A 26,472-nucleotide genomic window follows, 5' to 3' on the forward strand; every position below is an offset into this window, starting at 1 on the left:
GCCTTTGCTGGACTTTGCTACTCACAGAAGCCCATGAGTAAAACAATTATCATTACAACAAAACATGTTTTATTTCACAATCTGAGTTATATAAAAATTGGAATCCTACTGTACTTTCTTTGGTTCTTTTTTGTCCTTCAAGAGTTTCCTGCCTTTGCTACTTTTCTGTCTTCTTATGTACATGCACACACACTATCTCCCTGTTAATCCGTTTGAGGATTAACTACTGTACTGAGAACTGAAACACACACATTTGATTAAAATGAGAAAATGCTGTTTTCCATATTTTAATTTTTCAAGCTTAATCCTGGTGGGTGTCCTTTCAGAGTAATCAATTATATCAACAATAGGATGTTTAATGATGCAGTAACAGAGCCCCAGCCCGGCAGTGAAGTTAGCGTAGCCAGACAAGAAGCTTATTGCACAACTGTGTATCATAATTTGCCTGTAAAATCAACTTAGCCAACTCCAGCTGCATCACACGAAGTGTAATGTCTGCTTACTGTAAATTCTGACATTGTACCTGGCCGCATCATTTGTATTAAAATAATTTTTCCGAATATTTCAGATTTTGCCCCAGTGAATTGAATCCTGTTGTTTTAAACTACATGACAGAAATTATGGGGTTCAGTCTTTCAGAAGTTATCAACACTTTAACAAATAACAGACCCTCTCCTGCCATGGCTTCTTATTGCTTATTGCTGAAGAAACTGCTCAGGTACCAGAAAGACCACAAAAGAGCTCAGGTAAGATATTATGATCATGAGAGGCATAAAGGGCTCCCTGGATTCTTATACGGAACAATCCAGCAGCTACATAGCACACATGAAAAAGGTGGTTGTCCAAGGAATGGGGAGAAGTTCATCAAAAAATAGTCATGAAATTGCAGATCCAAGTGCAGTCTCAAGAAACCTACATTCTGGCATTCTCAGAAGTGATTAATTTATGAGATTTTTTTATTCCCAGAGATAAATATACCTTTTTTATGACTAATGAATTTTTAAAATGAGCTGCTGGTTGTAATGGGATTGAGAATTATTTTGTTTTACATATAAGATTACTTTTCCATTGGGAAAAGGAGCATTAGCATCTCAGTGACTTCGCCATCCTTTTCCTTTCTGACTGGTCTGTGAGGGTTTAATCCAAAGTCTGGGGAGGTGAGTAGGAAGCTGTGAAAGTTGTAAAATCTTTTCCCAGCATCTTTTTTTTTTTCATACTTTTACCCCTGTATCCTATGCTCACACTCCAGCTCCAGCTCACTCAGGGACATGGAGTGAGATCAGAGGGGACAAACATTTTAAAAATAAATTCAAAAAATTATGGTAATCATTGGTAAGGCCACAATTAGTCAAAAAGGCTGTAAGCTTTTCTTTTACAACCGTCTCCACTAAGGGGTTCACAGCTCAGCCATAAAAATTTTGCTTCAGGCAGAAACTAGGCAGACAGGAAGCCAAATTCCAGCTTCTAACACACAAGTGCAATGGGAAAAGTTTCAGCTACAAAAACACACACATTAGCGATTAGCCTCCCATTCAAAGCCTTTGCCCTGGAGAAGCTGTATTTTGAGAAGGTCCAGTTGACTCCTCTAGAAATTATTCAGATGAGCTTGAGCAGATCCAGATCTCCATGCCAGCACACAGCCCCAAGGTCGCAACAGTCTGTGCAGTGTCTGCAGACAGAGCCATAACTCAAAAATATGAGTTGGGGAGTGTGTGTGTGCATGCTTAGGGAGAAGAGGCTTTTCTTCACATATGTGAATTTTTTCATATTACAATTTTAAGCAGGATCTGCTAAATCATAAGTCACTCAGAAAGACCCATATTGTGAAGGCTATTGACCAGCTTTCTAATACCTCTGGATATCAAGCTGATTTACAGCCAGCAGAAATCTAGCCTTCCAGGCAAGTCATAGTGTTTCACATTTTGTATGACCTCTTTCAGCATCCTACCTGGGAGAAAGAGGGAAGTGATCATGTACATAAAGTTGCAAGCTGATTAAGGGTCTGTGATACTTCCTGCCACTCCTGACATCCAAAATGCCCTCTTATGGCAGAGAGTCAAGCTGAATTCAAGCACAGACCCTTAAAACAGCTCTGATTGTAAGTCAATACACTAAAAATTATTGTTTTGAAGTCCTAGTAAATACATTTTCCAGGCAGACTGAAACTTTTGGTAGAGCAAGGAGGAAAAGAGAGGGAGTGTAACAAAGGAGTGAGTGACATCTTCTTTCCCTGTGTTGACATTTATTCAGTTAAAGGTTTAAACCCAAACCAGTAGTGACTCAAAATAATATGACCTGTTTCCAGCTCAAAACAGTGACGACTTTCACAAAATCACAGCATCACAGACTGACTGAGTCTGGCAGGGATCTCTGGAAGCTGTCTGATCTAACCCCCCTGCTCAAGCAGGGCCACCTACAGATGCTTGCCCAGAACCATGTCCAGACAGCTTTTGATGGTCTCCAAGGATGAACACCAGCATCCCTGGGTACCTTGTGACCATGCTTGGTCACCCTCACAGTGAAAAAGTGTTTCTTGATGTTCAGAGGGAAACTCTTGTGAGTGCTCCACTCTCTTAATCATCTCTGTGGTGCAGAAGTCTCTACATTATGTCCACGTCTCTCTTGTACTGGGGAGGCCAGACCTGGACTCAGAACTCCCGGTGTGGCCTCACCAAGGCTGAGCAGAGGGGCAGCATCCCCTCCCTTGACCTGCTGGCAACACTGCTCCTATTGCAGCCCAGGATACCATCAGCCTTCTCTGCAGCAGGGCCATATTACTGACTCATGGCCAACTTGGTGTTGACCAGGACCTCCAGCTGCTTTCCAGCCCGGTGGCCCCAGCATATGCTGGTGCCTGGGGTTGCTCTTCCCCAGGAGCAGGACTTTGCCCTTCCCTTGCTGGACTAAACCCAGCTGGGACACATCTAAGCATGTAAACTGGATATGCACCTTGGGGTCTGTTCAGTTGTGTCATATCCCAACTCCCCATTTCTACACCTTCCCCATGTCCCCTTCCACATAACTCCCAGGTGTGTAGTGCTTTCTTCTGCACCACAAAACAATGCTGATCTGCAAACTTTTGCATGATCAGTGTGGGAAGTTCTTAAATTTGCAGACAGATTCTCCCTTTGATGGTTTCACAGGGAAACTACTCACTTTTAGTAGGACATCTTTGCTGAGAACTTGAAATACAGGCACGAACTAAATGTCTAAATTTGGCAGAGTGGATTCTACCACAAATAATACCTTCCAGTATCTGCTACTAAGACATACAAACTAGGAAATTAGAACAGACCAATTCATACCATCTTTTCATGTCATTAAAAGTTTGTTTCCCTTTTTCCCTCAGTACAAAGTTCATAAATGCTACCTTTAAACTCATGAACACAAAGCCTGCTACTAGCACAGTTTAGAGATCATTCTGTTATCAGACTGTAATCTCACTGGTTTTTCCCCAGATAATCATGCTACAAAACTTGTTTCTTATTTTTTTCCCTCTATTCCCTCTTACATTCTTTTCTATTATGAAAATTAATATTTCTCCCTTGCTCGTTGTTAGGCTCTGCTACTTTTTGCAGTTAATACTGGTCTCTTGATTGTTTCTTATTCCAGGCTTTTGTATAATTAACCTTTGCAATCACTCCTCCCCAGGAGCTCTTTCAAATCATGACTGTTAGTGCTACCACCTTTTAACAGTTTCTCCAACATTCAATAATATTCATATTTCTCAGCAAGAATTTGCACAAAAAAAGGGAAGAAAGAGAGGAAGGCTGGCTAAGAAATCAAGCTGGGCATTCTTACTCAATCAATGCTCTTATTTTTCCAATATCCTCTGGCCTGTTCTTCAGCTAGAGCTACTTTATGCACATACTTGCACAATGGCAAAACTTAGCCCTAAGCATATGTGAAGTATATAGGGAAAAGAAAAGAATGCGATCCCAAGGCGGAGCCCCACACGGGTGGCATGACGTTTTTGGGCAGAGGCAGAGCCAAGAGCAGCCCCCAGCTTCCCTGGAGACTGGCCCATGCTGTGCTGGCACAGCTCTCGAAGGAGGCAGCTGGCAGGGGATTATCTTGCGGGAAGGATTCTCTGCTTTGGTCTAAAAGAGGCCAAATTCAACCACCTCTTTGGCAGGCTGTGATGCACTTCTTTGACCACCCAGCCACAGAGAGCTGAAACTGAGGAAGAAGAGTAAAGATTGTTAACTGAATGCAAGGGGGAAATTTCTCACTTTTTATTCATCTTCTTGTTGAGATCCTGATGTTACTAGAGCTTAATTGCAACAGCATGGGTATTTTATATTTGTGTTATAAACTATGCCAAGGATATTTCAAAATGCACTGATAGATATTCTCTCTATTCTGTATAAAGCTAACTATTTGCTATTTATTACTAGCAGTGTGTCATCTGTCTTTAAATCACATAACATCCTTTCAGCTCTTCAGATCTTGCAAATGTATGCATCTGCTTTAACTTTAAGGATATGGATAGTTTCACTGAGCTCAACAAGACAGCTTGTGTGTATAAAATTAAAGCAAAAAAATTAGAATTTGCATATAAATAAGTGGAAATTCAAATCTAAATTATGGAAACAGATAAGTAACAAGTAACAGTCACAGGTAAAATGAAGAAACCTGAAAACTAATTGCTGTTGATTTACATTATTTCTTTCTAGGACCATAAAGATTATTTCATATTTCTATCTGCCTATGAAAAGAGATATTTACAGGGAGCTAATATCCATAAAGGAGCAAATTTATGGTAAAAAAATACTCCAGTATTTTTGATCAAGTTAGAAACCTCCTTTCCTCTCAGTGACTTGTAGAGAAAGTTGGCATCTGGCTATTCTGAATATTCTGTCCAAAAAGAATGAAGCATATCAAATATCAACACAAACAGAAAAGTAATTGCATTCATAATAATGCCTATGAATAACAAGCAATAAAATATTCTACCAACACAATCAGCCCACGACATTGTTTGGAATTCAAACATGTATTCACAAAACAGTGCATTCAACCCATTCCAGGCAGCAGAATATGCCATCATTTTTCAATACCAAGAAATATACAATTTCCTGAGGAAAATTTTTCAGCAGAAATTCTAATCTAAAACTGAAAGAAAAAGCCTGTGGAAATTACTTTTCATGTACAAACCCCCTGCATTTGAAAAAACAGTGTGAGTCATTGTATTTGCACCCTCTCCTTGTATACAGAAGTTTGTACATGCAAATAATAGTTTTGTTGGATGCAAACAGATGTGATTCTCATTTTTCTGGCTGCAATTAGAAAAGTCTGTTGAAAGCTTTAACCTTAAAAAAGCATAAGATCCTTTCCATGTTCAAATTTGAGCCATAAGTCATTGGATAAACTTAAAACACAGCCTGTCCTTTTATGCATAGTAGTTTCTCCAAGCAATGTATTTACATTTTATGTGTTCTGCTGCAGAAGAGGGAGCCTTAATGACTACAATTTGCCATCCAGAACTTTATAGCTGGTCCTTGCAGAAAATAGCATTTCTGCCAAAAAGCTTCCTGCCCAGGTGCTTAACCAATTAGCTCTTAAGAGGTCGGCAGTAAAACCAGTCATGGCAAGTTTTCCGATATACTGTATATAAGGTGACAGCTTGCAAAATGTAAGATGAAAATTTGTTTTCTTAACTAGCAGTGTGTAAAATCCTGGGAGACTATTTGATTGCATAGCCTAAAATATTTATGACATCTCAAATTCCCAATTGATCTAGTGTGGTTTTAGCAATATGTTGTCAACTTAAACGTACTTTGTTTCTTTTTATAAATAAAAAATTTATTTTAAAATAATTTCCCTAATTGTGATTGGGTACTACAGGTAAGTAGGAAGGATGCGGTGACCCCACAAATCTGAGGTTTGAGGTCCTTAAAATTTTTCCAAACATTTTTGCTAACTCACAAAATACATTCAAGCTATCAAAAGTGCCTTTTGTCCACAAATTGCACCCACATTTTAAAATGGCATGTTAGATTAAAAACATATTTTTCACAAGGGCAGTACTTTGCAATGCAAAGATTAGGAGAAAACCATGAAAAAGATGAATACACCATAGTAAAATTAATTACCTCTCTGCCAATGGAAGCAAGAAGTTTGTATTATGTGGGGATGGCAGTAAAAAGATCAAAACTCACTACAGATAATCCTTGAAGTGGTAGCCGTGTAATGACAAAGTGGGCCTGTCAGAGATTATATGGAAAGCAGCAAAAAAGAGCTGGATGTTGCACTGGAATATCCATGTGGGTAGTTGTCTTGGTTTCAGAAACTCCATTTCAGAAATTCCTTTTTCAGGCATGCCAGACCTGAAAGGAGATGTTCTATGACAGAAGCAGCACACAGAGCAGTCAGCTCATCACAGGACTTAGTTCTGTAGGAAGGGATTTATTTCTTCTATTCTTTGCTTTGCAAAGTTCTCCCCTTGTGAAAAATATGTTTTAAATCTAACATTTTATTTCGCAGCTCTTGCATTTTCACAAGGTTTTGATAACTGAAACTCAGTGTGCATGAGGCTTACACAGTGAGGACTCTGAAAACTGGGATCATAGCTGATTTACAAGTGACCTACATATGAGAACATATCCCTTGTGCACGGAAGATGCTTGTAGGAGTGAGGGAAGCAGCACTGCAGCAAGCAGTGAGTCCTGAAGCCCATGTTCCTGTTGGGATGAATGGTCCTGTTACCACAGCTTCATGGACATCTTCCTGCTGCAATTCCACTGCAGAACCTCCCCAGATGTGTTCTAGTCTCATGCTGACTACTTGCCCTCACAGCAAACGGCAACAGTCGCATGACATGAATCTTCTGGATCAGGGAGTGGCTCACAGCATTCTGTAATGTCTGTGCTTTGCAGCAGGATCTCTGCGGTACCCTGACCTTCCTTACACATCTTGGGAGACTCCGTGAGCCATAAGCCTCGAAGGAAGTGCTATGGGCATTCTAGCATTCAGTGGATTTTCATGAAAACTTTCTCCCTACAGCCTGTGTGGTAAAGGGAAGGGTCTGCCAGCCCATGTACAGCTGGGTATCCGGAAGAACCTCTGGCATAGGGTCTGTTCAGATGGAATGTTGATCTGTGTAACTAAGGCTTGTGTGAAAACAAGATTTCCCATTACACCTTATAGAGGGATTTCTTTTAAATTTTGAGGTGCTTTTTTTGTTCCCTGCAAATCAAATGGTGTCTGATCATTTTACAGAGGGAATATGAAGCAGAAAAACACAGTATTAATCCCAACAAACAGCTGAATAAAGAGTCAGAAACTAAGATTTCCCAGAAGGCTGAAAAGGACACTCTGGAAAACCTCAGAAATTATGGCAATACGGCATTTTCTACTGTACTAACACTGGCAATGCAAAATGCTATTCAAGAAGATGATATCACAATTGCATTGGAAAACCAAGAAAACTTCTCAAAAGGTACTGTTCTGAAATAAGTCTCAACATGTCAGTTCAAAAGGGTAAAAGGGTATCTGTCTGAGGAAAAAAAGGGAACACAGTCCCTGAAAATGCTATAGAAATATCTTTGCATTTTGTTTTGAATTTCAAGTATTTTGAGCAATTTTTTCCCAGGCCCAAATCTGGTGATAGATTTAATCTTGATCAAGTGAAATAATTTTCAGATAAACACCTGACCAGTGCAAGCTCTGCAGATACTAATCACAAGTAACTGTTCCATGTCCATGTGTAGGTTATTTTATCTCTGAGTCACCCTTAGAAGTACTAGTACTTCTAAGGCACTTCCAAGAACAGAAATTTATGAGTAAAAAAGGGTATTTATTTAAATTCCCGGGATGAATGTGAGCATGGTGCAAGTATCACAACTTCACTATACTCAGTGAGGGGTTGTACTCATATCCATGACATCATTTTCCACAGTCTCAAAAATATAGAAGATGCACAGTACTGAATAATCAAACTCTATATCTGAATATATTCTTGTTCAAGTTATTGCACCCCCACAACTATTTACTTATGTGCCATGTTTAAAACAATGTGATAAATATCCCCAGAAGAATAAATGAGTATGTTGTCCAGAGAAGCTGTAGGTGCTCCAACCCTTTAAGTACTCAAGGTCAAGTAGGATGGAGCTCTGAGCAACTCTGATCTAGAGAATGGTGAATGGGGATTGGAATGAGAAGATCTTTAAGGTTCCTTCCAACCCCTACTATTCTATTATTCCTTGATTCTGTAGTACTCACTAAAATTAAGCCAGACAGCTTTGTGCTGAGAGGCTCATTCAAGACTGTTCACCCAACCAAAAAACTGACAATTGCCTACCTGCAGATCACCATCTGCCTGAAATTATCAGTGCAAAATTTCATTCTGTGTCAAGGTTTACTTTTATTTATGACTTTACAAATACAGATTTATTATGGGACGAAGCTGATGTGATATTAGCATGTTATTTTCTTGAAAATACCATTCCAGGAGAAGCTGATCTGATTTGTTCTATATTCTATTTAGTTTCCAAGTTTGCAGGCAGAGAGTTGGTCCACTGTGGGCCTCCTAAGTCATCAAGCAAAAGTATGCCATGTGAGCCCATTTATCAGCCACTTTTGGACTCTCAGAACAGTCAGAATGATTTTGAAGACTTGACAGAGGCCAGAAAACCATGTCTCCATGAGAAATCCTCATCCACACCAGCAAACCAGCAACCTCCCTTTTCAAACATCCAAGAAATGACAAGTACAAGAAAAGTACCTGCACGGTCCCTGATGGAAAACAGAATTATTACCAGAAGCCCTTTGCCTCGTCAGGACATGAGGTTTAAAGATCTTCTAAAGGCAGTATATGACAATATTTTCACCCCAACACAGAGGCAACTTGATAAAGACGGCGCTGACCTCCTCGTGATTGACTCTCCCCAGTTGTCACCTTTCCCCAGGCTGCAACAAGCTACCCTGAGAGAAACCCTACCTAGAAAGATTCCCTTGATGGGGGCAACACAGGAACACAGAGATATCTACCCTCTTGTTACAGTGAATGGTTCAAAACCACCAGCTTTCCCCATGCCCCAACAGCAAAAGTTTACCATAAGAAGTATGAGGCCATTTAAAGAAAACTCAACTCATTTTTTCAATAAGAAAACTAAGAAAAACTTTATTCAGCTCAGACACATACCTACAACTACAGATGTAAATCTTCCAGTTTTACGCCCACCGTACCAAACCACATTGGGGAAAAAACCAGAGATTCTAAGGTTAAATTTTGCATAAATAAATCACACACAAAACATCAGAAGGAAAAAGGATGAAGGAGCAGGTAAGAAACAAAGGTGGACAGACAGAGAGAGCAAGAAAAGGAAGGTGGGAGAGATTAATCCAATCTTAAAATTAGAATCATCCAAACACAAAAGAATTATATGATTAAAGCTGTGTATCCTCTGACATCGACCAAACGCCATGCTACAAATTTTGTGGAGCACAACAAAGACACAGAAAAACAGATGCCACTGTAACAGAACAACATAATGTATATTTAGGCACAAAAGTGGACACTGAGGGCAGAAGATGTGATTTTTAATATTTTGTACCGATACATGTCCTAAACTTGTGTTACTATTCCTTATGCATTTCATTAGGGAAATAAACCTGGGCAGGCAATTTTCATTAAGCTGTGAACATAATGCAGAAGGTAAAAAGCCAGCAGCAGTGAGGGAATAAACAGTTTTGGGGGGATTGCCATGATACACAAAATAGTCATGGCACTGATAAATTATTTGTTTGTTTCTTTGCTAGTTTATTAGTTTTAACTGTGTGTATTCCAATTAATGGAGAACATGCAACCTAACTCCCCTGAGAGTTAGTTGCATTTTCTCTGTAAATTTAACAACTTAATTAGTATTGCCTGTTTGTCACTGTTTGCCTTTGCAATGTTTGTACCTTACTATTGAAAACATGAATTTTCTCTCAGTTTCAATGTATTGTGGTTCTCAGTTAGATTGTCATAGTACTAAGCTTTAAGCCTTTTTCTGTCCTCAAACAAGTTTTATATCAGTTTAAATCCCTTAAGTTCAATGGATTTGAACTTGACTGACACCAATAGAGGTGAGAATACAATAGGAGTCTTCATATTTGCTGCTCTGTAGGATCCCACATAAAAGGGGAATGTTTAAAATTTAGGAAATGTTTATGTCTTGAATATGTTTTAAGCTTTGGAGCACCCCTAAAAAGCACTTTTCAGTGAATATATGTTTTGAAACAAATGGATTCAGCTGTAAGTTTACATTTCAATTCACTGTTTCCTTTCACAATACTGAAATGCTTCATTCTGGACATAAATCATGGCATCATAGACTCACAGAATTGTTTATCTTGAAAAAGACCTTGAAGATAATCAAGCCCATCACTAAACCATGTCCCAAAGAGTCATACCTAGACATCTTTTAAATACCTCCAGGGATGGTGATTTAACCACTTCCCTCAGCAGTCCGTTCCAATATTTGACAACCCTTTCAGCAAAGACATTTTTCCTAATTTCCAACCTAAACCTTCCTTGGTGCAGCTTGAGGCTATTTCCATTTGTCCTGTCATTTGTTATCTGGAAGAATAGACCGACATCCACATGGCTACAACCTCCTTTCAGGTAGTTATACTGAGCCATACAGTTCCCCCTGAATCTCCGTTTCTCCAGGCTAAGCAACCCCAGCTCCCTCAGCCACTCCTCAGAGGACTTGTGCTCCAGACCCTTTCCCAGCTTCTTTGCCCTTCTCTGGACTTGCTCCAGCACCTCAATGGCCTTACTGTAGTGAGGGGACCCAGAACTGGACACAGCACTTGAGGTGTGGCCTCACCAGTGCCAATTACAGAGGGACAATCACTGCCCTGATCCTGCTGACCACACTATTGCTGATACAGGCCAAGATGCCATTGGCCTCCTTGGCCACCTGGACACACTGCTGGGTCATGTTCAGCAGCTGTCAACCAGCACTCCCTGGACCCAGCACTTCGCCTTGTGTACTTTGAACCTCACACACTTGGCTTTGGCCCATCTCTCCAGCCTGTCCAGATTCCTCTGCAGAGCCTTTCTCCCATCCAGCAGATCAGCACTCCTACCCAGCTTGGGGTTGCCTGTGAACTGACTGAGGGTGCACTCGATCCTCTTGTCCAAATTGTTGATAAAGATACTAAAGAGCACTCGCCCCAATACTGAGACCTGGGGAACACCACCTATGACTGTACACCACCTGGATTTATCTCCGTATCGTATTATTCACCACCACTGTCTGGGCCTGGCCATCCAGCCATTTTATCCATTGAACAGTACACATCAAGCCACGAGCAGCCAGTTTCTCCAGAAGAATGCTGTGAAAAATGCTGCAAAAGGCTTTACTTAAGTCCAGATATACAATATCCACAGTCTTTCCCTCCTCAGCTAAGTGGGTCACCTTGTCATAAATGGAGATCAGGTTAGTCAAACAGGACCTGCCTTTCACAAATCCCTGCTAGCTATGCCTGATCCTCTGGCTGTTCTGCACATGCCATGTGATGGCACTCAAGATGATCACCCCCATGACCTTCCCCAGCACTGAGGTGAGGCTGACTGTCCTAGAGATCCCTATATTCTCCTTCCAATCTATCTTGTAGATGGGTGTCCCATTTGCTAAGTTCCAGTCAGCTGGGACCTCCCCAGGGAGCCAGGGCTTCTGGTAAATGATGGAAAGTGGACAGGTGAGCTCTTCCATCAGCTTTCTCAGTACCTCTGGGTGGATCCCATCCAGCCCCATAGGCTTGTGCATGTCTAAGTGGTATAGCAGGTGGCTGATGATTTCCACTTGGATATAGGGGCTTCATTCTGCTCCCCATTTCCGTCTTCCAGTTCAAGGGGCTGGGTACCTGGAGAGTGACTGGTTTTACTGTTAAAATCTTGGGAAAAGAAAGCATTAAGTACCTTAGGTTTCTCCTTTGCCCTTTCTCTCCCTGAGGACTTGTGGAGGAGCTGGAAGATAGTGGAGAATGAGAGGAGCTTATGCTTCTTCATCACCAACTTAGTCCAGGCATGTCTGTGTGGGTGCCAAGCAGATGACAGACACAGGGAAATACCCATTCCCCACTAAAACAAACCCCAGAGAGATCAGCATTTAGTGGCTGTGCATCATGACCCAAGTGCAGAAGAGGTAGCTCTTCCTGGAGGAGCTCTGAGTTATGATGCTTCTCGTGGCCTCAGCTGTCTCCAGTCCCATCTCTTCTCTGTCTGTGACAGAGAACAAGGGCTTCCAAGGGGTACTTACCAGAGGTCAGAGAAAATTTCAGGTCTTTGTGGGGTCCTGCCACCTGCTTATTCTTTCCACATTCAAGGTAATACAATTTTCTAGTGGTTGAGCCTGGCTGGATGTCAGGTGCCTACCAAAGTCACCCTACCATTTTCCCTCCTCAGCTGGACAGGACAGAGAAAATATAATGACAGTCTCATGGATTGAGGTAAGGGCAAGGAGGCATCACTCACCGGTTACTATAATGGACAAAACAGACTCAGCTAGGGGAAATTAATTTATTACCAATCAAGTCAGAGTAGGGTAATGAGAAATAAAACTACATTTAAAACACCTTCTCCCCACCTCTCCCTTCTTCCTGCGCTCAATTTCACACCCAATTTTTTCTACTTCCTCCCCCATAGTGGTGCAGGGGGGCAAAGACTGAGGGTTGTGGTCAGTTCATCATATGTTACATCAAAGGGAGGACTCCTCATACTCTTCATTTGCTCCAGTGTGGGGTTCTTCCCATGGGAGACATCCTTCCACAATCTTCTCCAACATGAGTCCTTCCAGTGGGCTACAGTTCTTCATTAACTGCTCTAGTATGAGTACCTTCCACAAGGTGCAGTCCTTCAGGAACAGGCTGCTACAGTGTGGGTCCCCCATGAGGTCACAAGTCCTGCCAGCAAAGCTGCTCCAGTGTGGGGTCCTCTCTCCACAGGTCCACAGGTCCTACCAGGACCCTGCTCCAGTGCAGGCCTCCCGTGGAGTCACGGTCTCCTTTGGGCATCCACCTGCTCTGGTGTGGGATCCTCCACAGGCTGCAGGAGCATCTCTGCTCCCCCATGGCCCTCCATGGGCTGCAGTGGAAGAGCTACCTCACTATGCCCTTCCCTACAGGCTGCAGGAGAATCTCTGATCCAGCACTTGGAACACCTTGTCCCCTCCTTCTTCACTGACCTTGGTGTGTGCAGAGCTGCTCCTCCCGCGTATGCTCACTCCTCTCTCCCAGATTGTTGAACAGGTTTTTTTTCCCCCTTCTTAAGTCTGTTATCCCAGAGGCACTGCCACCACCACTGATGGGCTCAGCTTTGACCAGCTGTGGGTCTGTCCTGGAGCCGCCTGGCATTGGCTCTGTTGGACATGGGGGGAGTTCTGGCAGTTTCTCACGGAAGCCACCTCTGCAGCCTCCCACTACCAAACCTTGCCATGTACACTCAGTACAGGTTTCTTATGTCTAGGACTGTTCCACTAAAAAGCGAGGGAATATTCCTCCTTCTGCCATCTGTCCCTTTAAAGGTAACAACAGGCTCCAAAGAGACAGTTTCTGAAGGAGTATTGAGCTATTTCATTACATAAATAGCAATTCCTTGTACAAAATAACTTCACATAGATTTACTGCTGGGATGACACTGGATCTGTCTTCAGGTCCTTCAAGTCAGTCTCTATAAGTGGATCCTGCTACTTTCACAGTCTGCCAATGCAATCACAAGAGATTCCCAGACCTCAGTTTCATAGGTTTTCCATTTACACATAGGAAATGGCACCTTTTACTTCTATCCTGTTTCTGAGTCATATTAATAAGTTCAACTGCTTTATGTATTACCAGTTTCAAAGCTGTTCTGTTTTTCAAATCACAACTGTTTTCATGTCAGCAAAAGAATTTCAAACCACAGGAAATTCTGAGGATGAAGTACAAATATACACTTAGACAGAGCTATCAGGAAGCAGAATCAAACCTGCAGTTGGAAAAATATGAAAAGAATGTCACTGCTTTCATACTCCACTTTTAATTTCATCATTCTTTAAAGACATAAATGAACAAGATTAATAATTCAGACAGTAAAGGGAAGCCTCTGAAAACCCTGAATAATTCAGAAGTTCTGACATTATATAGCCTTTGTCATACTGATCCATCCACCCTGGGTAAGATGATGAAGAGAGAGTGAAGCGACCAACCCATTCTCTCACAACCCTCTCATACTACGGTTTATGGATAACAAAACTCTGCAAATCAGAAGGTCACAAAAAGAGAAAAAGCAGCTCATGTTCACCAGTGGTCTGGGCCAGCAAGATGATGAGAAAGGGCAAACAGGAGCATGATAAGCACAGTGCTAAAACTACAATACCTGACCTGCAGCCGAAGAAAATCCACTCCTTTGACTTACCCAGGCTCTAAGCATAAGGTCTGTGAAAGATTTAAGAAATTCAGATAACATCCATCATACAGAAAACACTTTAAAAGTAATCAAGGTTTGCCAAACTGAGAGTGAGCCTGATACATACACATATATTTCTTTCAATAAAGCAGCAACTAGAATTTTTGTCTCCTATAAGTAACATGCATTTGCCTCATCCATCTAACTAAATTAAAATCTTTCTGTATCATAATGATAATGAACTATAAATACCTTCCTCTCTTTCACCACTTTTTCAGTTCTGGTCATTGTTTTGGGTCACAGGTTATATAGATGGATACTACAGAGAAATGTAAGTTAATGAACTTAAGAAACCTTGTCTTCTTAAGAATAAATATTTGAGATTTCTGCTAGGACTCCTGGCATAAAATATTCCAGAATGAGAATCATCCACCATTTGCCTGGCTGTAGAATTTGGGCTCCAGTCCCGTATACACATATTTTGTGGCTAATCCTTTAGAGAGAAAGCCAGAGGAGGCTTTCAGAAAAGAGTTATTTCCAGCTAGGAAGGCACCATCAGGGACTTTAAGATATTTACCACCACTCAGGACAGTGGGCAGAGGGGCAAAGGGAACAAATAGAGCTAAACACCATGAGGCATACTCAGGCTGAGATTTTGAGGAGCAAGGAGGTCCTGTAGCAGGACTTTGCTTACCCAGCATTAAACAGAGGAGACATCTCTGACTAAGGTGGTTGTCCAGACTCTTTTGTAGTCACTTGAGTTTATGAACATCTGGAAAAGAGGGAAAGTAAATTCAATTTGGAGGTCCTTGAGCAGACTCTTCAAAGGTTGCCCAATGGCACTGCCATAAGGATGACTTGATCCAATATTTGGGGCTTTGAGCTTCCACAGACCGAGGAATAAGAACTGAACATTCATATCATCTAGTGAACCATTTAGATACAGGACTCTTTCCTGACCTCTGGAGGAGCACAACAGTAGGGCTTTAAGTCTTTATCTGGAGCATATATCAAAGGCTCTGAAAGGTGGAAAGGAGGATCAAATAGGTCCTTAAACCTAATCAGCTGCTGCTAGGCAGGCAGATATTTCACTTGGGGCATCTGCATTAATAAAGGTAACAGCATTCTGAGGCCAGACAGAAGACTGAAAACCACTTTTTACGAATCCTTTCTTAGAAAGTAAGTCCTCTATAAAGCAGAAGTAAGTGTTCCTCTAGGTTCCTCAAACCCACCCATTGTTACAGCTCAAAAAGGCAATGAAAAGCACAAGGGACTATGTTAGACAAGTCTTTTCTATGCTAATACTTAACTCACTTCAGCAGTTTCTACAGAACACTTAAATGGGACCAGAATGGAAAGCAAGTGTTCCCCCAGCAAAGGAGGAGCTCTCTGGTTCAGGCTTTCAGAGTGTCTTCCCAGTGCAGTTCTGCATACGAACTCGTGTGGGTATGGCAGTATTTCAAACTACCGAGAGGTCTCTTTCACAGAACAGTCTGTGCATCTGCCAGGCATCCACTCTTGGCCAGCCTACACCCTTTCCTAGCAGGACTGTGAATTCCCACGTCATGGAGACCCTTCTCTTCCCAGGCATTTCTACTTGCTTCTTCCCATATGCTTTAGTAGCTCAGCAATTCTTCTGCAACTAAACCAAAAAATAAGTCCCCAAGATGATTGACATCCAGTCATTGGCACACATTTACAGGCTTTTACACATAGGGTGGCATAGAGAGGTGCAGAGGATATGCTGTTACATGATGGATGTGAAAGATCAAATGACACTCTGTGTTTCTTCATAATGCCTCCCTCTTATTGCCACAAGACCATCCCTTTCCTCAGACATCAAGTGAGACAGACAAGCCATAGAGATGATGATACAGTCTTGTTATTACAACCTTCTAGAGAAAGAAAACCATGTTCCAGTCACTTCACTATTTTCATCAGGAGTCAATGATCCAATCCTGCAGCTGAGAAGAAAATTTATGTTTCAGAAAACCCACCACAAACTGTTGGAAACACTGTAAGTATACAATGTGCCTGGTTTTCTTCCAATAAGTTAATTATCTTCCTTCCACAAAAAAAAAACAAGCAAGCATCCCTTGAGTTCCCAAAGGCAATCCTTTGAGAACAATGGACATTTGATAGACTTCTGTGCTCATTAAATATATAGTAAAGATGGAAAAAATTCCCATAAAGCCTGAAAAATATTTAGCGGTGACGGAAAGTCAGTAAAATTATGACCATCATATAGCTGTTATGTTATCCTGATAGCTCTCAGTATGCAAAACTATCAGCTATCAAATATCTGAGCTCAAAAGTACAGCCTCCAGCTACAGATCCTATATTACACATCTCTGTGCAATACCAGGAAGAATTCACACGCTGCTGTTGCTGCTGTCTCTGCAGGAATCCCTCTGCTTCTATGTCTAATTCTGCTTTTGTCCTGTGGATGTGATGCAAGAAATGCCAAGCACAGCTCCCAATGCATAAACATATTATGTGGCGCGGTAAGAGAAGTACCTCACAATAGCCCAGTTTGGAAGTATTGACCAAAAATTTGCTTCCTAATAACTAAGAGCTGGGACTTTGACCCTTCTACAGAAGCAAGGAGAGCAAACCATGGCTTTAGGCTTGAGCAGTTGCATTGAACTTAGCATCACTCCAGTGACTGGGCCACATTAGATATGCTTTATGCCCTCGTAGCCTGTGTTCTCTACAGATTTTTTCACTTTGATTTACCTTTTGAAAAGGAGCGCCTGCTCACCGCGTCCTCACTTTTGCTTCACCGTGTCTATCGCTGACTCAGAATTTGCATGTTGGAAAAACCAAGCTCAGTTCAGTGCCTGAAATAAAAATAAAACCTCCCTTCAAATGGCGCAAAGCTGCTTAAAAATGTTAATCTCCCTCATTTTTATGATGTGTTTAATATTAAATGTTCCCATATGGGTACAACACAGCAAACCATGTCCTTCCATTTAAATAGCCTGTTTACTTTAAAATCTGAAACTAGCTACAAATTTGAACCCTTTTTGTTTTTGTCCACCTGGAAAAAATTATTAAATTCTTAAGTGTGCATTGTAATAGGAGCAAACACCGAAGAGTGTGAATTCTTAGGTTTCAATATCTATTTTTAAATTGTTTTGCATGTAAGCTTTTAATTCAGATTTAATAAGATTCTAATTGCATTTTTTTAAAAATACCAGTTGATTATTAAAGACATATTTCTGTAGGATTAGCTTACACAGTTTAGAATTTTAAAATATTGTTTTAAATAATAATTTAGTATTCTGTGATTTATGCTACTAAATTTAAATATAGTTAGTGTAAAATAATTACAGAATGATTGCAAGAAATAAACTTATTGAAGATCAACCATTTCATGAGAGATGCACATCTCCTGTACAATTATTCAATGTCCTTAATGTCATCAGAAAGCTGTGGGCAATTAATGTATGAAGAGTGCTTAGTTATAATTTAACATATTGTGCAATTAAAGCCAATAAAAGTTTTGTCATTTTCCATATAGCTCAGAAACAGGAAGAAAATGTATTAGAATGTTAACAAAATGAGCTGTGTAATTTCAATTCTCAGGTCTGTCTCAGCTGCTTTTTGCCACTTCAGCAGTGCAAAAGAGCCAGAGACCCAGCAGTCTTGCTCTCCTGATGGTCTTTCCTCAGGGGAAATACTTGGTAATTCAAAGCAGGAATAGTGGCTGTGTGCCACCTTCTCTTCTTCAGCTGGAGGGTGTAGTATCAATACCACATTCCTCTCTTGCTGCCAGATGTACTCTTCAGGGTCACAAGTAGCCAAGATTAGTTTATAATAGCTTTACAGCAGCCTAAAGATCTATAAAGTAATTTTTGCCTTGCTAATCTGGCACTGCCTACTACTACCTGGGCCTTTAAGCACAGGAAGGTCTTAATTAATTGTTGTCTTGGGCTAACTGTAGGCTTTAGACCTGGATTGAAAAGCCATTAAAGTTACCAGGAATCCATTGCTCACCCTCACTGGAAGCTGCGCAGACCCTCAGCATGTTGCACGCTCCATGGAAACGCCGCTAGCACCGCTCTTTTGGCAGGCAAGCATCTCCTAGAATAGTTATTACAACAGATATTGTGGAAGAACTGCACAAGCAGAGAGGTTAATGAGATAACCTCTTCCTTCTTTTTCACCAATTTATTTTTGCGTTTTCATAAATAATACTTCTTTTTCCACTCACTATTGTTGTGACACCCCTCACTGTAGTCCCCCAAATATTATTTAGAACATTCTCTTTAGGAGTTTTAAGGTAGAAACTGTCTTTTGCTCTGTTCAGATTAAGTCACATGTTTTGATTTTTGCCATTAACTTTATGTCTAAAACATGAGCTAAATCAGGCATCCAAGAGCACATCCAACATTCAAGAGGCACTGGGCATTGGAAGAACCACTAAAGATAACATCTGCCTGTACTGCCCCAAAAAGAAGAGCACTGCAGAACAGCATCAGAATTACTTCCCTTAAGTGCTTCTAAATATGTTAGAGGCACCTTCTGTACCACCTTCCTTTAGTGCTAGTTCATAAGAGAAATGTAATATTTGACACCTTTATTTGACTTAACACCACTTCATGTCAAAAGTTAAACTTACAAAACTGCTGTATGTGACAAGTCAGCCAAGCACATATCCCTCTGCACACCATCAGGAACCTCCAAAGAGCTGGAAGACTTCTGGCGATCCACATCATCACAGGCTCAGTAACTGCTTGAGACCGCACTGATGATGGAGCTGTGTTCCACTGCCATGAATCACTCTTCAAGTAATTAAAACCATTATTCAAGTCAGAACACAACAAAGAATAAAAGCCTGGAACCCCTGGTTTTGATGCTTGATCAAAGCCCTTGCTTCTGGTGCAATGTGGTGGCACTAGCCTGCCGGGCTGCTGAAGGCAGCTATCAACCACTGCAAACATGCCAAGAGCCCAGTGCAGGTTGGTAATGGCAACAATCCTTCACAAAACAGAGGTTTATTTGGAGCTGAAATACGATTGATGTCATTGTTTTCTAGGCTTTTGAAAATTAATGAAGACTAAGCTAATCAGCCTGGTCTGTCTTTATATTTACTGAAGAGCAATATGTCCACTGGGGAAAAGATTAATGTGAATGTGGGCATGTTGCTCAATGGAGTAAGGGACTGAGTGACAACAGGCTTGAAAAAGGCAAAGGTACTCCGTCTCTTTTTTTCTCCTCATTTTTCAATGGGAAGATATGTCCCAGGCATTGCAGCCCCTGAAGGCTACCAGCAGAGTCTATGGGAATGACTTGGAATCTGCAGTAGAGGAAGGCAGGGTCAGGGACAACTTCAGCAAACTGAGCACATGCAACCCATGGGAGCAGATCAGCTGCATCTAAGGGTGCTGAGGGAGCTTTCTGACATCATTCCAAAAAGAGCTGTCATCTTTGAAAGGTCACTGCACTCAGAGGAAAAAAAAGTCAACATCACACCCCTCCTCAGAAGGGGCAGGCAGAGTGACTTAAGTCAAATAGCCTCACTTCAACCCCTAGGCACTTTATGGAGCAAATAATCTGGGAAGCCGTTGCCGATCACATGAAAAGCAAGAAGGTGAAGGGGATCTAGCAAGGGCAAATCACGCCCAGCCAATCCCATAAATCTCCATGATGAACTGACAGGCTCAATGGACAACAGAAGAACAAAAGGTGTTGTACATCTTGACCGCAGCAAGGCTGATACTGTTCAGCCTTAACTAATGACTGAAGACACTCAGCCTCTTTGCAGGTGATACCAGGCACCATGGAGGAGCGCAGGCTGCAGTTCAGAGGGACCTGGACAAGCTGAAGGAATTGCACTGATAGGAACCTCATGGGGGCTAAGGCACAAACAAAGTTATGTATCTGTGAGGGAATAGCTCCAGGCAGCAATAAGGGCTGGGGCTCAAGCGTCTGGAAAAGCTTGGCAGAAAAGGACTGGCGCATCCTGATGGACGATATGCTGAATGCAAATTGGCAGTGTCCCTTTGCAGCAAAGAAGGTCAACTGAACTGTATTGGCAAGAATTAATACTGTTTCTGTAAGTCAAAATGTTTGTCTCTATTTGCCCTTGTGAGACTGCACCTGGAGTAGTGCACCCAGTTTTAGGCTGCTCAGTACCACAAAGACATGGACATGCTGGGGTGAGCCCAGTGGAGGGCCAGAAGGATGAGCAGGAGACCAATCCCCAGGATGCACAAGAAGAGGCTGCATGAACTGGGTTTTTTCAGTTTTCTGAGCAGAAGGCTCGAGTGGACCTTACTGTTGCCTGTAGCTAGCTCATGAAAGGGAATATGAAAGACAGAGGGAGCCTCTCCTCAGAGGCCCATAGGCACAAAATAAGATGTAAGAGAAGCCAGTTGGAGCTCAGTTGTGTCAGAAATTCTGATCACATAAAAGGAGAAAACTTTTTACCACAAGGCTGATCAAACACTGGAATAGGCTTCCCAGGAGATTTTCAAACAGCAGGCTGGACAAGCCCTGAGCAACTGGCTTGTCTTTGAGCCAGGAACTGGCTTAAATGAACTCTAGAGTTTGCTTCTAACCTGCACCACTCTGTGGTTCTGTTCTAGGAAAAGACAGGCACAGATGCATTTGCATCGCTGGGGATGCCCATTTTTTTCCATCAAATATAAACGGAAATGAAGCTGACTAGCTTAGGCATACACTACCCACATTTAGATGGGGTCAGTTACAAGAGGGAAATATCACTTTTAGAAAAGAAAACTTCAGTAAAATAGAGACACTGTGAAGCATTAGAGTTTAGTAAAGTACGTACTGCTACATACAGTTATCCTTGAAAAAGTTCCTAGTTGAAGGAGATGCTTTAACTATTAGTTTCCTTCCTATCTCCTATGCCATGCTGGAGATAGGAGAATTCAATGGCAGCATGGGCTTACAAAACCAGAAATGTATTTGAAAGATATAACAGATTATTATATACTTTATATGTACATATACAATCCAGAATATAGAAAAACATACATCCTTAGTTGTGGGTTTCAAACAATTTGAGTAGTGTAAAAACAATTTTCTATACTGTTCTAAAGGCCGTCTTTAAAAATCAGGAATTCCATCGCTAACATGACTAGATCCCAATTTAAATGAGAAAGGATCATATAAGATACAGGACACTTTGCATAAAAAATCTTGATTCTGAAGTTTTCTTTCCTCGTTTTTTTTCCCAGAGTCTAATTTTACTGCTTTTTAGGTCTGTTGTACATCCCTTTCTCCAAAATATCCTGCAGTGAGGCTGACTGGGAAAGGGCTGTGGGAGTGTTTCAGTCTGTGTGATTAAAGCAGACTACTAAGATGTGCATTTTAGTTTAGTTGGTAAATTGCATTACTTTTTCTAATTTAAATATATATTCAGGTTTGATTTGGGGAAGGAAGCAGAATTTTTGACTACTAACACTACAGTTTAGACTCGAAGACCTATATTGCCTTCTACTTGTGTCCATCACTTTCCATATTCTGTAGATAACTTCCTGAAGAACTTTTCTCATTGTTTAGGCATTTCAGCTGAGTGCTTAAGGTGAGGTAGTGTAAACCAAGTCCTACATGGTTACGTGGCAGTGTATTGTGATTTTCTGTTATGGAGTTGTGCCATTTTACTAGATTTCCTGTGTTGTTATTTTTAGAAGGAACATCAGGAAGGGTATTGGCTCGCACTCTTGACATATTTAATGACCTTATTCCTACTTGATAGGGACAAATTCCAAAGAATTTCTTTTACCTATTGCACCCTTCTCTGAAGCATGAAGTGTTTCTTGTATGTTTTCTGGGAACATAATCTGGAAAAAAAATCCCAGGCTCATCCACACAGAAGATATTAATATAAGGTTATTTATGAGCAGCAAAGGGCAAGAGGGTATGGCATGTAATTATTTGAACATCTGATTTCTACAATAACAACACCTCATACCTGAGAAATTGAGTACATACTTTAAAACTGTTACTTATTCATCAAATGAGTCTGGTTTTGGATAAGAATGACCCATGTGTATGTCTGTACTACATTTCCTGTAAATGGTAATACTTATATGGAAACCGGAATACTTCTGAGACTTTTGAAAGATGTGCTATATTTTGCTTTGAATATCTAATTTGGCCAATTTCCCAGGCCACTAAACACTTTCTAGACTTGGGTAGCATTTTCTCTATGATGTCTCCCTGCATTTCCTGACACTACCTAGAATGTGGAATTGAAGTATTAATAAAGCTACAAATCACTTGCAAAGTACTTACCCCCTCCTTCCCCCCAAATAATATAGCATTCTAAATATAACTTAAATAGAAAGAACTTCTTACAGTACTTCTGGGGTAGTTTTGCAGGCTTTGCATCTTGCCCTGTTATTTTCATCTGTTAGAACAGTTTTTAATTGATAGTATTTTACAAGTGAAGTTTAGTTAGTTCAGAGGAAACTTTGGGTACTCATGTAAAGAGCTGGTGCAAAAATTATACCACAGTTCTGTATTTTTCAAACAAACTCAGTCTGCATAAATCACAGACCTTCAGATGCTGCAAATCAGCACAGCACTACTGCAATCAGCTTTATCAGCATCTGGGTCTCTGGCATGGATAACGCCTTTTTGCTGAATTAATAGTGCTTCTTCTTGTCAGCATCTCACTCCCAGACAGTCATTCTCAAGAGCACTGATTATGGCTGCTCAAATATTTTGTGACTACAGAAGTAGATTAATAATGACAGGCCACACAGTAATGATATCTCTTTCATGTCTTCTTTTTTTGTTGCAAGGAACAGGTGGACCCAGGTCCCAGCCCCATATTTCATCAATTTTGTCATTTCAAGAAGCAAAAGGGCAACTTTTAATCAAACATCAGTATTATGCAGGTTGAAAAATAGAAAAAGCCTTCTAGTGGGATTACTCTGTAAATACTGAAATAGATTTTCTGTAGATTACAGCCTCTCTAGTGGACACACATAATAATAGGAAAGATGAACTCATCAGGAGCAACAGAGCTATAGTGCATCCTACCCCTAGGTAGGATAATGGATGAGGTGATGTCTTAGATCCTTCCAGACATATTTTCCTGAATCATTAATACTACCAATTATCCTTCAGTGTATGTGAATACTACATCTCTTTCCTACGTGCCATGTTAAAACATTTGCTGCATTTAGATCTCCCTCTCTGATATTGCAGTATCACATTCAGTCCTTATTTGCAGTCGGTCATTATGAAAATCTGTGATCATTAATTTACAGCATCTCTTCTGAAATGTCTAAATACCATAAATTTATTAATTCAGGCTTTCAAACAGACCAAAATGTTGTTCTCATTTAACCAGAATTAAAGACATGTTACAAAGCACTAAATTATCAGAGGTAAGGGAGCAACCCAAATTGAAGTCCATAGTTAGCTGTGTATGTGGTCACAGATACCGTACCAGTGAATGGTGAATGATTCAGCCTCCCTCTGGAGGGATTATATGCAGGAATCTCTGCACAATTCTGGGTACTTTAATACCAGAAAAAGGCAACAAAAATATGGGTATGTGGAAAAAATAAAAAAACCATAAAAATAATTGAACAGCTGGAGGGTTTGATTTATGAAGAGATATTAAAGGAATGATGTTTGATTGGCGGCGCGATGTACAAAACCCGTATGTTAAACACTTTCAAGTATCTGAAGAGTGTAAACAGCAAGCAAGGGAAGAAATAACCAGGCTAGAACAAGGTGTAACTAAAAATCAGAAAATAAATATATTAGGGGAAGTTCTTAACATTGAGCTCTGTTAATTACAGATAAGTATCTGAAGAAAAGCAGCAGGAGTCTTCTTGTTCCTAATAACTTAGAGACTAAACTGGAGAAATCACTGAAAAAATTAAATATCTATTTGGGGCTGGCAAGAGAGCTTGACAGCCATTATTGCTTGATAATATCTTCCTTTATGATATTTATAAATCAAAATGCAAAAGACAAGTGGTCATTCAATGAATTGAAATAACCATTTACCTCAATTAACTCTACTTGTCTAAAATGTTAGAGCAAACAAAATACCACTCTTATGAAACTTTCCTCATAAACACTTCCTGAAGATATTGTCTGTCAGATATTTTTCAAAATAATAAAACAAGTAGCACTGCACATTTAAAACAAACCAACAAACAAAATTGTTCCTACGCAATTGTTTAGGACACAAAGTTGGAACTACTAACAGGAAACCAGTATCTTCTGCATTTGTAATCCAGAATTCAGGGATTCTTCTTTTCCTATGCAGCTTCAGAAATGTTCTTTTGTACTTCTTTGCTACTCAGCCTTGCTGTTGTAAGAACAAAAGTTTGTTCCTTGTCAAAAAGCTGGAGTTCCCATTTATTTGCAAAAGAGGAACTTGATATTCCCACTCCTCTTACACAAAGCCCTATCATTATTTACTAATTCCCTTAGTCTTGCTTCTGTGTTTTAGAGATGGATTAGAAGGTGCAAAAGATAAAAATGTACTCTAGGTGAACTCCAGGGAAAATTCCCCTCAAAAAAAAATCTGCTTTGGAAATAATTAGACCCAAGCTCAGCCAAATAAAGGACATAAGGAACACAGAATGGGTTGGAAGAAACGGTTTGGGTTGGAAAGGACTTTTGAAGGTCATCTAGTTCCCCTGCAATAAGCAGGGACATCTTTTACTAGACCAGGTTGCTCAGAGCCATCCAGCCTGGCCTTGAATATTTTAAGGGATAGGGCATGTACCACCTCCCTGGGCAACTTGTTCCAGTGCATCACTATGCTCACTGTAAAAAATACCTTCCTTATATCTAGTCTAAATTGACCCTCGTTCAATTTAAAGCAATTCCACCTTGTGCTATTACCACAGGCCCTTGTAAAAAGTCCCTCTCCAGCTCTCTTGTAGGGCTCCTTTAGGTACTGGAAGGCACTATAAGGTTTCCCCAGTGTCTTATCTCCTCCAGCCTTAACAACCCCAACTCTCTCAGCCTGTCTTCCTAGGAGATGTGCTCCAGTCTTCTGACTGTCTTCACGGCCCTGGATCTGGAGTCACTCCAGCAGGTCCTTCTTATGTTGGAGGCCCCAGAGCTGGATTTGGTACTCCAGGTGAGGTCCCACAGGAGCAGAGCAGAGGGAGACAATCAGTTCCCTTGACCTGCTGGTCATACTTCTTTTGATGCAGCCCAGGGTACAACAGGGTACAAGTGCATGTTGCCAGCTCATGTCCAGCCTCTCATCCACCAACACCCCCAGCCACTCAGCCTGGTGTTCATCTGAAAACTCGCTGAGGGTGCACTCAATCCAGATGTCCATATCATTGATGGAGATAAGAAACAGTCCTGGTCCCAGTACAGACCCCCATGGGACACCATTCCTCACTGATTTTCACCTGGACGTTGAGCTGTTGACCACTACATCCTGAATGTGACCATCCAACCAATTTCTCATCCATCAAACAGTCCACCAATCAAATCCATATATCTCAAATTTAGAGAAAAGGATGTTGTGGGGGGCTGTGTCAAAGGTCTTACGGAAGTCCTTAGGGGGGTTGACTTCCATGCTAGTCAATTAGCTACTCAACAGTGCAGGAAAGGAGATTATATCAACAGCTGTCTCATTTGAGAAAATAAAAGCCCAGTAGTAAACAAGTGCCTCTACAGCTGGGAACCAGGGTCCACAGCCAACAGTGGGTACAAGCCAAAGGAACTTTGCTGGCGTGCTGATACAGCCTAGAGTACATGCTCACAGATTCAGCAGAGGGGTACAGACACCAAAATGCAAAATAAGAGTATCTAACACAGAAAGGGAAACCCCTTTTTCCAAAAAACAATTTGAAAATAGGTTGAGAATTATTGCCTCAGTCCACTTACTAAGATTGCAGCTACCAACATTCTCTATTCAAAGCATATCTAAAAAGCGGAAACCTCTTTGTCAAATTGAAGCATTTTTTGTATTCACAGTGTTCTTACTTTTTAGCTTTTCTTTTTCTTACTTTCCAGGCCATCCCAGGAGGAATGAATCTAGAAAGTAAAAAAAAGAAAAGTGAGAAGAAAAGGAGGAAGAAAGATGTGAGAGAGAAGAAGAAAATTGATCATGGAAAATATATTTC

At 40.9% G+C, this 26,472-nt stretch overlaps 1 protein-coding gene across 1 annotated transcript; it reads left to right on the top strand.

Moving 5' to 3' along the window:
• The first annotated feature begins 571 nt into the window (after nucleotides 1–571).
• On the top strand, nucleotides 572–12,523 carry LOC116442218. The gene is made up of 3 exons (XM_032104987.1): nucleotides 572–746; nucleotides 7,222–7,441; nucleotides 8,489–12,523. Exons 1-3 carry the CDS (start codon nucleotides 609–611, stop codon nucleotides 9,238–9,240), a joined length of 1,110 nt encoding a protein of 369 aa, XP_031960878.1. The 5' UTR covers nucleotides 572–608; the 3' UTR covers nucleotides 9,241–12,523.
• The last annotated feature ends 13,949 nt before the right edge of the window (nucleotides 12,524–26,472 follow it).

This window comes from Corvus moneduloides, chromosome 3 (assembly GCF_009650955.1).
Source record: "Corvus moneduloides isolate bCorMon1 chromosome 3, bCorMon1.pri, whole genome shotgun sequence".
NCBI lineage: Eukaryota > Metazoa > Chordata > Aves > Passeriformes > Corvidae > Corvus > Corvus moneduloides.

Coding starts and splice junctions, on each gene's coding strand:
- LOC116442218 (XM_032104987.1), top strand. CDS start 609: ATGACAGAAATTATGGGGTTCAGTCTTTCAGAAGTTATCAACACTTTA. Junction 747..7,221: donor AAGACCACAAAAGAGCTCAG/GTAAGATATTAT, acceptor ATCATTTTACAG/AGGGAATATGAAGCAGAAAA. Junction 7,442..8,488: donor CCAAGAAAACTTCTCAAAAG/GTACTGTTCTGA, acceptor TATTCTATTTAG/TTTCCAAGTTTGCAGGCAGA.